This window comes from Abramis brama (genome assembly GCF_963993115.1).
Source record: "Abramis brama genome assembly, chromosome: 1".
Taxonomy (NCBI): domain Eukaryota; kingdom Metazoa; phylum Chordata; class Actinopteri; order Cypriniformes; family Leuciscidae; genus Abramis; species Abramis brama.
This window is the reverse complement of record NC_139963.1, coordinates 33,791,608-33,804,848: the sequence shown is the minus strand read 5'-3', so window position 1 is coordinate 33,804,848 and position 13,241 is coordinate 33,791,608. Positions and strand designations below refer to the sequence as shown.

General features: G+C 36.0%; 2 protein-coding genes across 2 annotated transcripts; both read left to right on the top strand.

Moving 5' to 3' along the window:
• Window positions 1-3,960: 3,960 nt before the first annotated feature.
• On the top strand, window positions 3,961-6,263 carry mpv17l (MPV17 mitochondrial membrane protein like). Its single transcript, XM_084094443.1, has 4 exons — window positions 3,961-4,775; window positions 4,856-4,926; window positions 5,788-5,817; window positions 5,945-6,263. The coding sequence occupies exons 1-4, from the start codon at window positions 4,472-4,474 to the stop codon at window positions 6,128-6,130; spliced, it is 591 nt and encodes a 196-aa protein (XP_083950569.1). The 5' UTR covers window positions 3,961-4,471; the 3' UTR covers window positions 6,131-6,263.
• A 4,046-nt stretch (window positions 6,264-10,309) lies between these two features.
• On the top strand, window positions 10,310-13,019 carry LOC311089187 (transmembrane protein 238). The gene is made up of 2 exons (XM_084123682.1): window positions 10,310-10,943; window positions 11,617-13,019. The coding sequence occupies exon 1, from the start codon at window positions 10,456-10,458 to the stop codon at window positions 10,921-10,923; it is 468 nt and encodes a 155-aa protein (XP_083979808.1). The 5' UTR covers window positions 10,310-10,455; the 3' UTR covers window positions 10,924-10,943; window positions 11,617-13,019.
• The last annotated feature ends 222 nt before the right edge of the window (window positions 13,020-13,241 follow it).

Sequence of the window (13,241 nt, the reverse complement as noted above, 5' to 3'; positions counted from 1 at the left end):
GGCGTGGAAATCACATGCTTTTATGATTACGTTTAAATAAATACATTTAACGTGTCCAAATTCAATTTGTTGTAGCCATGATTGAGCTCATCAAAACTATAGTAATTTAAAACCAAAATATAATTTGCATTCAAATTAATTTACATCTTCTTGGTTGAAAGATTTTTGCCAATTGTTTTATTAAAATACTGTTTACCAAAACCAAACCAGATTCGTGTTAAGAAAAGCATTTGCAGGATTTATTAAATAGTATTTACCAAAAACAAATTTGTGCGTGGATAAAATTGTTGTAAATTCCAAAGAGTTTTATTTGTAAAATTGCTGTTATTTGGGTTTTTAATAACCCATTTTTCATTACGAATAGGTGATGTTTGGAACAGACGGTTCTCTTCTCCGATTTATTCAGACTGATTGGCTGCATCCAAAATTGCATAGTCTTGAGTAGACTTATTTTAAATAAGTACTAATAACTTCACAACCGCTACTATATTGCCAAAAGTATTGGGACACCCCTCCAAATCATTGAATTCAGGTGTTCCAATCACTTCCATGGCCACAGTTGTATAAAATCAAGCACCTAGGCATGCAGACTGCTTCTACAAACATTTGTGAAAGAATTGGCCGCTCTCAGGAACTCAGTGAATTCAAGCGTGGTACCGTGATAGGTTGCCACCTGTGCAATAAGTCCATTCGTGAAATTTCCTCACTACTAAATATTCCACGGTCAACTGTTTTTGGTATTATAACAAAGTGGAAGCAATTGGGAACAACAGCAACTCAGACACGAAGTGGTAAGCCACGTAAAATCCAGAGCCGGACAGTAACGGAGTACATTTACTTGATACAGTACTTAAGTACAATTTTGAGGGATCTGTACTTTACTCGAGTATCATTTTTGGGGAGTACTCATGACTTTACTCAAGTACATTTGAGAGGCAAATATTGTACTCTTTACTCCACTACATTTCTATCCATAACCGTGAGTCCCCATTACTACTTCTAAAAAAAATAACATAATTTGATCGGTGAGTAAAGTAGATGAACTGCTGCGCTTGTGACAGGGCGCATGTTTAACTGAAAGAACGAGCAGAGAGAGAGAGCACCGGTCACGCGCGAAGACACACTCGGTCTCTCTCGCACACTTTCGGTCTCTCTCGCACACTTTCGGTCTCTCTCGCGCACTGTCGCTCGCTCGCGCAGTTCGTTTCGCTTTTGTCCAGTTCGGCGCCTCATACACATGCGACGTGACGGCCCCTGTCACAAGCGCAGCAGTTCATCTACTTTACTCACCGATCAAATAAGTCTTTGGCGGGACAAAAATCCACTTTGGCGGGCGCTAAAACAAGTTCAATGCAGGAAAATTCATGCGTGAATTTAACTGAGTAGTAGGCTATGACCATGCACTCACACAAATGCGGCCACATAAAATTTTAATTCGCACATTCTCAAAAAATGGTCACAGTCAGGAACCCTGTGATTTGATTGATGAAAAAAACAGAGAAACTCACATGTACACACAATTGTTAGCTGAATTTTCTTTTCTGATATTACACATTAATGTAAGCTGAGCATTTGCTTTGATGTTCTTGAGTAGGCTATGCGGTGTGTTTAACACAGTCAGGTTCAAATGTGGGTGCAAAAAATCCATTAAAACTCTAGCAGAGGTTTGTCAGAGCGTTGCCATTGTGCTATTGCCTTGTGGGCAAGTGAGAAATGTTAAATAAAGCAACATGGTAAAAAGATGAAAATGACTTGATTTTACTTTCAATGTACATTCTCCAAGGTATTAACATTAACATTTTTCATAACTCCATGTAGGACGTTTCTGTACATAAATGTAAGCACTGTGGCAGTAGTAATGCAATATTTAGAAAATGTACTCTTGTACTCTTGATACTCAAGTACTTTTGAAAACAAGTACTTCAGTACTTTTACTTAAGTAGACATCTGACTGTAGTACTTTTACTTGTACTTGAGTAAAATTTAGCAAGGGGTATCTGTACTTTTACTCAAGTAATGAAGCTGTGTACTCTGTCCGCCTCTGGTAAAATCACAGAGCGGGGTCAGCATATGCGGAGGCGCACAGTACGCAGAAGTCGCCAACTTTCAGTCAATAGCTACAGACCTCCATTTGGGGATTGCCCCTTCTTTTTGGGGATAACCCCTTCCTGTTCCAACATGACTGCGCACCAGTGCACAAAGCAAGGTCCATAAAGACATGAATGAGCGAGTTTGTTGTGGAGGAACTTGACTGGCCTGCACAGAGTCCTGACCTCACCCCGATAGGGATGAATTAGATCGGAGACAGCGAGCCAGGCCTTCATCAGCCTGACCTCACAAATGCGCTTCTAGAAGAATGGTAAAAAATTCCCATAAACACACTCCTATACCTTGTGGAAAGCTGTCCCAGAAGAGTTGAAGCTGTAGATGCAAAGGGTGGGCTGACTCCATATCAAACCCTACAGATTAAGAATGGGATGTCAGTAAAGTTAATGTGCATGTAAAGGCAGACGTCCCAAAACTTTTGGCAATATAGTGTATATTCTATATAGTATGAATGTGTGTAGTATGAATATAATCCAGACGTAGCCTACTACATTCGCCATGTTGTCATTATTATGTGACCTACCAGCGCCAGTTACGTCACTTCACTGCCATTCATAAATTCTCTCCCGTGGCCCCATGGGATAGTAAAGTGTCAATCGTATGCACCATAGACTGTAAAAAAAGATTTATGCACACTTCAAAATCTTGCCAGAAGTAGGTTATCTGGGTACTTTTGCCAACTCTTTTATGAATACTGTGAATTCAGACATACTTCTTTTGTCACATATACTGTTATACTAGTAGGGAAGTAGGCTATGCGATTTCGGATGCAGCCAATTTTATGAATACTGTGGATTGACCATTTTCACATGGGTTTCTCAGAAGCGGAAGTTGTCAGTTGGGTAAACCTCAATAGCGTTTAATGAGAGACTTCATTAAATATATCATTTGTGCTCCCATTTGCTCAAATAGCAAAAGAAAAACTCCACAATAGTGTTTTTACAACTTTCAAAAAAAGGGAAAAAATAGAGAGACAATCAGAAGAGAGAAAGACGTCAACTTTACCATAGCCGCTGTATTTGAAACACCCTCACAGCAGCGCCATTAACTAGTTTTTTGCAATTTGATGCAAAGGTAATATAGGCCTAATACTAAGTGTAGTGTTATAAATGTAGGCCTACATTTAATTAAAAATATATATATATATAAAAACAAACAAAACACTTTTTACAAAAACGGTTCCATTCGGACATAGGCCTACTTCTTTTGTCACATACTAGCCTACTGTTTTTTGCCTGTACTATATTGTAGGGAAGTATGTGATTTCGACTGCAGCCATTTTTGTAAACCGCTTCAGGTGATTCATTGAAAAGATCCGACACAAACTAACCATCTTGTTCAAGAATCAGAGACATACTGGGATGTGCTTATAACCTGAGACGTTGAGCAAATATTTGAAAATAAACAACATTTTGGGAAGCTTATGCATATTAAGTGCTGCATGATTGTGAAGTTGTAGCCTATAGACCTGTAAATGAGATCATCTCAATGCCAAAAAAAAAAAAAAAAAAAAAACTAGCATGTTTGTCGTTTTATTGACTTTTGTATTTTAGGGTGCCTGTTAAGACCTGGCTAGGGACAACAGATGGAAACTAGCACTTGTAACTAACTCTGGCTTGTTTACAGCAAGTAACTTGTTTGTTGATCAATGAGCATTGTCCCTATCAAATAAATAAATAAAATTAAAAAATAAATGAAATATAAGTTTTCAGTTTTCCTCTAAGGGTGAAATATGTTTACATTTCAAACATTAAAAGTCTCAGTGTATATATAAACATATAAACATCTGGGAACTGGTTTTACTGAGTGTGGGTCGATCTTTATTACATGCAGATCAGGTCAAAGCGCGCCACCGCTGAACACGCGGGAGCGCGCGGGCAGATTAACACAGGATTTGAGCACTAAGTACGGGAAACTGCTGATCACTGTATGAACGCGCGCTGGAACCTTGTCATTTAATTGCTAAATGGATAAATGAACCGCAATTCTTATTTTTGCCTTGCTGACCCTTTTAAAGTAGCCTAAACGAAGATGGACTGAAGCAAAAGTAGCCTTCTCGATTGATCTGTTTTATTTGGCAGTGCTTTGTAATGATCTTCTAATGTTTCTGAAAGATGTTCGCCAAGAGTCACAATTATGAGCTGTCAAACTATTATTCTCTAATTTACCGTGCCTTTTAAATATGTTGAACCAAACTGACTAGAAACAAAAGGGATTAATTGAATATTTGACTTGTACTAAGCAAAAGGTCATTTTATGAGCTTAGCTGCGGCCGTCTGTCAATGTCACGTCACCGTTTTGTTTCGTGCCCTTCGACATCATTTACAAAGGTTACAAAATACAACCGTTTGTCGTTTTGTTGAACATGAGAAAATCTTTTTTCAAACGAGCAAAGGTATTGCCTTGGCTCAGTAATGTGACTCTGTACGGATGCTTGTTCGCCGGAGGGGATTTCGTCCATCAGTGCATCGCGCAGAGAGATGAGATGGACTGGAGACACACGAGAAACGTGGCGATTGTGGCTCTGAGTTTCCACGGTAACTTCAATTACTTCTGGTTACGAGCCTTGGAACATCGTTTCCCTGGAAGATCGGCTGGTATGATTTTCCGCAAACTGCTTTTTGACCAAACTTTTGCTTCACCTTTGGCGACCAGTGTCTTCTACACAGGTAAATAGGCTATACCAACTTTGTCACATATATTGCACATGTTTATTTGTTCTATTTCCCTCAGTTCTTTGTCTTTACAGGTGTGAGTTTCTTGGAGGGCAAAGAGGACATATTTGCTGACTGGCGAGAAAAGTTTTTTAATACATACAAGGTAGGTCCATATATGTCATATTTTACCAGCTAGCCCATCATCAACCTCTTTTACAGAGGATAATTCATTAATGTCTAAATCGAATATGTCCAGTAGTTGAAAAATCCATCTAAGGTTCAACTTTGAGTGTTTGTAGAGCCAAGATTTTCTTCTGGGGGTCCATAAACATGCATTAATTTCTTCTAAAATGTTAAAAGAATGTTTTTTGTTATTAAATATATACATTCTTAAAAATAAAGGTTCTTTATTAGCATCTGTGGATCCATGAAGAACCTTAAACATCCATTGAACCTTTTCGAGTTCTTTAGATTATTAAAATGTTCTTCACATTAAGAAAAAAATTGGTTGTTCATTGAAAGGTTCTTTGGGGAACCATAATTGGTTCTTTTATGGCATTATTGCGAAAAAAACAACCTTTTGGAACCTTTATTTTTAAGAGTGTACATTTCTATATGTGATACAATAACTTATGATTAAGCATTATGTGTTAATGTGTTAAACTCCGGACATAAGTGTCATCTTTAAAAGAGACCAAAGTCTATAAAGGATTAATAAACTAATCATTTTTATTTAAAAAACCTAAGCTTTTAAACTTTACCTAAGTAGCAGCTATACAAAGTAACAGCAAGATTGACCAACATGATATACAAGTTCCACAAAAAAAAAAAAAAAAAAAAAATATATATATATATATATATATATGTATATATGTGTGTGTGTGTGTCATTTCTTGGGTTTGTGTTCAAAAGGGTGGTAAAGTTAACATGTTAATGTTCTAAATTTAGGTAAATACTGAGAATGATACTGAGAACATCTAGCTTTGTATGGCAAATACTCTAAATATGTTTTTGCACATTTCAGACTGGACTAATGTACTGGCCATTCATGCAGGTAAGAGCTACATTCTGTCACCACAAACCATATATACACAGATAATGTGCCATAAATACTTCTTGATACTTTCCATTGTCAATATTCTTATGACTATTCATGTTGAATAATCTGTCTTTTCTTGCAGTTTCTGAATTTTGTTCTGATGCCTCTTTATCTGAGGACAGCGTTTATGGGCTGTTCAGCATTCCTGTGGGCCACGTTCTTATGTTTCTCACGACAGAGTGGGGATGGGACAGCAGCAGTGGCCTTCGCTTGGGTCATGGCTCCCAAAAAACGGCTTCTACCTCGCAGTAACGACGAGGAGAAGTAGAAATACAGAGGCGCACATGAACAGCTTTGTGCCTTTGCGGATGAATAGTTCTGTCCCACAGTACTGTATTGAGGCTGTTTATAAATCTTGTCACTTATGATATTATTAAAAGTGATATTAAATGAACTTATAATTAACGTGTGCACAATTTCATTTATATTTATGCTGAAAAAAAACAAAAAAAACATTTTATTTTGTATAGTTTTACGTTTGATGTGATTCAGTTTGTTTACAGAAGGGAAATTAATTGTGTCTTCATGAATTTCACTGTATGGTGTTGCTGGGTGTTTTAGAGGTGTGCCCTGATTCAGCTCTGACATTAGGTTGCCATTTTACCCAAATACCTTATTAATTTATCAAAAAATAAAAAAATGGACATACTATGTAGTGTTTCATCCAAACATGACTATCTTTCTAAAGACAAACTCATAAGGTGTACATAACATGCACATTTACTCATCAAAAGATTTGTATCTTATTAAAAAAAATCTTTCATGTGATTATATATTGCTTTGTGCGGTTTACAAAATGTATTTTAGTGAATTCAGTGGTTAGATTGTTTGTAGATGAGCTGTAAAGTTTCTGTTTTATGGAAGTGTATGTGTTTAACCGTGCAGAATAGTGAAACGCGACAGCTTAATGTAGATTTTATGAGGTATTGAGGGTGATGCTGGGTAACAGATAAACAGCTTTTCCGGTACTGATTGCCTGTGTTGGATTAGGCAGGATCACACGCTTGCTAATCTTAGAAGGGCAAAAATGTCTGCTGTGTGCTTTCTTTCTGCTATATATGACCTCTGATAACAGTAGACAAAAAATTACGTACATGTAGCATATTAGTTTCAAAAATGCTTTTTTATTTTGGTTTTGAAATGTGTGATATTTTAGACAAATTAAGAAGGATGTTGCCATAGATCAAATACTTTTAGTAATTTCTTACATGCAATTTGCATGAAATGCACTATTTGGTTGCAACATGCATAGTACATGATATTTTTGCACAGGTGTTGGGGGTTACACATTACAAGTATCGTGAGTTATGTAATCAGATTACTTTTTTCAAGTAACTATAAAGTAACTTTTTCAAATAAGTAACGTAAGTTACTTTGTTTTTCCTTTTATTGACTGACACCTGTACAGAAATTGGGAGTAAAGGTACAGAGGTGTTGTGTAAACATGATGGTTATAGATCTAGACTAAATGTGAGCATGCATTGACTCATCTCACTTGCACACAAAAAGATTCAGTATTCCTCAAAATGAATAAAAACGGTGTAATGCAAACTTGCAATAGTAAGCAAACTTGCAATAATTAATTAAATGTGAAATTACACAAATATACATATTTAATCTCATTTTATTAACCAATGTCTTTGCTGCTGACCTTCGATGATCAAATTCAAACATACACAGTAAAAAACGTTGGGTTACACAACACATATTGGGTCACTTGGTAAGTTGTAAGTAACACTATATTGACCTTTAACCTTTAGTTTAAACTGATAATCGTTTGTTTTACTGGCGTTTTCGCATTGTCTAAGTGCATATGAAATAGGTTCACACGCGTGTGGATAGATGATGTGGATTTTTCTGTAAACTTGTCTTTGAAAGATGATCATGAAGAAATTGCCTTTAAAACCCTTTCTGACATCCTTCCATCATCGCCATACCTCACAAATGGAAAACTGGTGTGTCCAACATATGCTGAAATGAAGTGTAGCTTCATTCAGCCTGTAAGTAAAAGCAATACTATCAAATTAGCTTTGATAAATTACACTGCTCTACGGCTCATATGCATCAATTTCTTATTTTCTTCAGTGATTTTGCTTGTTAATGGGATAGTTCACCCAATTTTTTTAAATTCTGTCATTACTTTCATGTCGTTCCAAACCTGTAAGACATTCGTTCATCTTCAGAAGACAAAGGAAGACCTTTTAGATGAAATCTGAGAGCTTTCTGTCCCTCCATTGACAGCCTACGCAACTACCACTTTCAAGCCCCAGAAAGGCAGTAAAGACATCATAAAAGTAATCCATGTGACTCATGGTTTAAACCTCAATTTTATGGACTGACGCGAGTGCTTTGTGGAAAAAAACATAATTCACACAACAAACGTGCTCTCGCATCAACACAACACGCATGCATCGAGGGGCTCTTGTGAACATGCGTTGGAGATTAATATTTTGTAAATAAGGTGGTAAATTATGGTTAAGGGACAGAATATACTCATGCCGCTCCATAAAATTGAGGTTGAACCACTGGAGTAACATGTATTACCTTAATTATGTCTTTGCTACCTCTCTGGGGCTTAAAAGTGGTATTGCGTGACTGTCAATGAAGGGACAGAAAGCTCTCAGATTTCATCTAAAAGATTTTAATTTGTGTTCCGAAGATGAAAGAAAGTCTTACGGGTTCGGAACAACATGAGGCTGAGTGATTAATGACAGAGTATTTGTTTTTGGGTGAACTAACCCTTTAACAGCAGGTGTAATGATGGATTAGAGTGACCATAATTTAATTCAATATAGCACTGATTTGGTGTATCTTTTACGTAATTAAACACTGTTGATGTTGTCACAAGTGCATACCAGCTGAACTTTCTTTATTCTTTTAAGGTTGGAACTAACATGGTGCATTAACTGAAAAGTGAGACAAGCCAGGATCCACACGACATGGGGACAAAGTTTTAGTGAAGTTTTTATCATATTCAGTGGAAGCAGTTGAACAGAAGATTTTATTTCAAGCAATGGATGTGTTTAAAAACATTTATATCAATGACATAAACTATTTAAAGACCTCTGCATCCATTTGGGAGTTTTTGTAGCATGCAAACTTTAATATATCCGGAGGAGTTCCTTCAACACATTGCTGCCTCGTTAAGAACGTTGATCATCATCATTAGGTCCAGTAGCCAACATAATGTATTTGTAGTTTTATTACTTAAGGTATGTTTACAACAACACATCAGTGTATAGTGAAGACTTTTTAATAAAGTTGTGTTTATTTCTTAAAGGATTTAATGTTATGAATTTGTGTATTCTGTCCATATTTGTGTAGGTTTTGAATTTAATGTGTTAAATTTAGTGTTCTTTTTTTATTTGTGTGTGCTGTGTATACATTTTATGTATTTGTACTCTATGTACATTTTTGTGCTGGTGCTGGTATTTAAATATAGGTTTTGAATGTGTACTGTTGCATATATGTTTTGAATTTAAGTACACAATTGATGTATATTTACAATAAATACTAGACTCCACTGTATAGACGTGAATTTGCACTTCTTTCAGCCTGAGGCTTATTCATTTAACTTTTGGTGTGAAAGGGCCTTTTTGCCAAAAAATGTAACTTTTTTTTTGTTATTAGAAAGACAATCAAGCAAGCCCAGCCCAGATGAGAAAAAGTAACGCAAAAGCGCATTACTTTGCAACGTTTGCATAAAAAGTAGGCTAACTAAATAACCCGGTTAGTTTCTTTTTTAGGGAACGCAATATTGTAATGCATTATTTTAAAAAGTAACTTTCTCCAACACTGCTCAGGATTTTGAAAGGATATTTTATTTAAAATTAAGGATTACAGATTTCCCTATCTAAAAGTGTTAAATCTGTTTACGTTTCTTTTTAAGCATTTATTATAGCTGTCTGGGCACAGCAAAACAGGGCTGCATTTCCCAAAAGCATCGGGAGCCCACCAGGCTCATGAAGCATGATGCTTTTTGAAAAGCAGTTGGTATAGCCTCAACTATTAAAAAATAAATAAATGAATAAACACACAAATGTTAAACAAATTAAAGAGATTAAACTAAATTCTGAAACTTTTCACATTGTTTTAGTACTTTAGAATTATTTATAATAATAACAACATATTTTTTTAAATTATTTTATTATATATGGTTATATATAGCCTACATATTATAAATGGTTAATATATAATAACATTTTGACTAAAAATCTGGTATCTTTAAAAAAAAAAAAACACCACTGCCATCCAAAAAAGATCAGAGATGGATTCAGATACTTTATAGTATGCCTTGAAAGTGCTTCAGCATACCTGAAGACAGTCGTCTATATGGAGGAGTGTTGTGTCGTACACTCGGGGCAGCACCGGGCTCGTGTCTAGGTGAGTCTGTGTCTGTGTAGTTAAGACGCACCCACCGCTCTATGCCACTCCCTTCCAGGTGAAGTTGTAACAGAAAGCTCCTTCCTTCGCGCTGCTTACCTATGAAACAAACGAAAACACTTTAAAATCCTTCCAAACGCTTCATTTAGACGGCTGTTCGGCAATTCAACAGTCCCAAACGACCGAAATAACTAAAAAAACAGCTTGGAGATGGAGGCAGCGCCGGGCGGTCTCGGGCGCTGCTCTTGCGCGTTCTGGCTCGCGGTGGCTTTCGACGTATTTGGACTCATCATTTTATTGCTTGGCGTGTTTGGAGATTTGTTTTACTATGACTTTTTGATATATGCAGGCGCCATCATCATTTTCCTGAGTCTCATCTGGTGGGTTTTCTGGTACACGGGTAATATTGAGGTGCCCCCCGAGGAGCTTGAGGATGATGTGGGTTTGCTGAAGAAGGGCAGAGGTTTGACAGGGGTTGTCAGGAGGTTCTCCAGTCGCCTCTCGAGCGGAATCAGAAACTCTTTCAGGAGAAACGAGGGAACCCGAGGTCAAGGGTCAGCTCCCCGTCAAGCAAAGCACAGAAGAGAAGGCGGTCAAGTACCAGTGGCTTTTGCAATGACCTCTCAGGATAATGTGAGCACTGTGTCTGCGGCCGTGACAGAAACACAGGTCATATGAACCATCAGGAATAACTACAGGTTAATACACTTTAATTACGTTTGGTTGTCTGCATTCTATCAGTAATAGACATAATAGACCAACTTCACCAGTTTATCAATTCTTTGTTGAAATTAATTGTTTTAAGCTATACTCACAGTGTTTGTAAATGGTTTATGAATGTGTCATCACTTATTCTTGATTTAATAATTGGCATGGTATGAAAATTGGACATGGCATAGAAAACATGCTAAAGAAATGACATTGAGGAAGTATTTGCATCATAAGTAAGGGCATATCACTCTGTTAAACATTAACCACGAAACCAACAATAGCTCAGTTCAACAGTGGAGACCTGCAATGAAAAATATGACACAGTTATTTTCATATTTAAGACTATTCATATTCGTTCTGCACGATATGAAGACTTATTTATTTGAGTGTGACTGCATACAATGTTGTAAAGAATGTTGAAGGACAATAAAATAATATATAAATGAATAAAGTAGCAAAACAAAGTATTTAAAAACTGTATGAAAAATTTATAAAAGCACAAAAAAGTATTATGTTTTTAAGTGGGTTCAACAAGGATAAATATATTGGTAGACTGTAAGTTTAAATAATATAGAACAAACAAGACACTTTTAGAGCGAGAGAGAGACTTTTTAAATAAAAATGAAAATGCTTGAACATTTTCTTTTTTTCTTTTGACAGGTTACAGAAGAGGATATTCAACCATATGGCATTGAAGCAGAGTTTGGTTTTTCTCTCCTATAGCTGTTGAAACAATCATTTTTTTGACTTTGGTGTTTTTATTGAAAATGTTTACAATTGAATGGCATTTTGTATTATTTGTTGATTTGACTGATTTTGTGTTTTGTACTTTGTACTATACACTGAGATTATGCACTGACAAAAAAATGGCTGTATGACAAAAGAAATACAATTGTGTATTTTCCTACATTTAATTGTGTATTTTGTATCTGGATCTAAAGGTTTCAGCCAACATATGATTGAAATCCAGACCTTTTCTAGTCTCCTGCTTTTATTGAATCTCATACATCTGTACTGTATACAACCTTTGGACAGTGAGAAGTGTTATTAGGTTTGCTTCCTCTTATCTTTGTTTGCTCATACCAATTTCGAATCAGCAGGTGTAAATGAAGCAGATGGGCGGCAGGCAATTTGATCGTTAACTCAACGACGGTCCTCTCTTTTTCACAAGAGTTTACTAGATATTTACGTTCAGCTTTCAGGTGGATTTACAGCTTTATTTCTCAATCTGGACATTATGTTTATTGAGAAAGGTGATTTATTCCTAAACTTCGTTATATTTCTTCCTAAACTTTGACAATTTTAAGATATGCCAGTGCAAGTTGTTTTCAGTTTAAACATGCATTTTAGTCTGGGACTAACTTAAGCCTTGTCTATGAAACCGGGGGTCAATATTGAAATCTAGGGTGAATCTTCCGAAAGAACACGTTCTTGTCCTTGTCGGGTTTCACATTAAATAGAAAAATAAGAAATTATATTTTGTAGCTTTCAAGTGTGACAGTTTTCAAATCCTATATGTGCCAGGGGTCTTCAGTAAGAGGTCCACCAATTATTGTTAGATCTTATACAAATTTTACACATAAAAAATAAATAAATACAACATTAAGGGATAGTTCACCTCTAAATTAAAATTATGTCATTATTTACTCACTTTCATGTCGTTTCAAACCTTTCTATGACTTTCTTCTGTGGAACATAGAAGACATTTTGAGAAATGTCTCAGTAATTTTTTTTTTTTTTTCATACAATGGAAGTAAATGATAATACGATTATATACACGTTATAATATGCCAGGCTAAAAATGCGACACTCTATTTTATGTACTTTCTCCGTTCTTTCTAACAGCTAATGATGATACAGAGGAAGCGTTTATCGAGTTGTTACACTTCAAACCACTAGGTGGCAGAACTTTCATTTCTAGAGCACAACTGAACTAAACAGGGCTACTTCCGTAATAACAATATTACAGCTGTATGAGATCTTCCGGGTGTGTAGAACTCGGCATGGGCTAACATCTGGGGATTCAGATTCTTTATAAACAAAACTCATGTAGAATGTTTTTCAAGAAAAAAGAAAAGAAAAAAAAAAGATAAAAAAAAAAAAAGTTTTAGGGTTTTAAGTTTTAACAGGTTTTAGAACAAGTTTCAGAAATCAAGTTCTTAGGAACATGAATGGACTCTAAGGCATCATTTGGATCACATATTCAAAATATAGCAAATAAATGAAGGAAGGGAACTAATATACTCGATGCTTGGCTGGGACAGATTGGGGAGCTAACTTGGCCT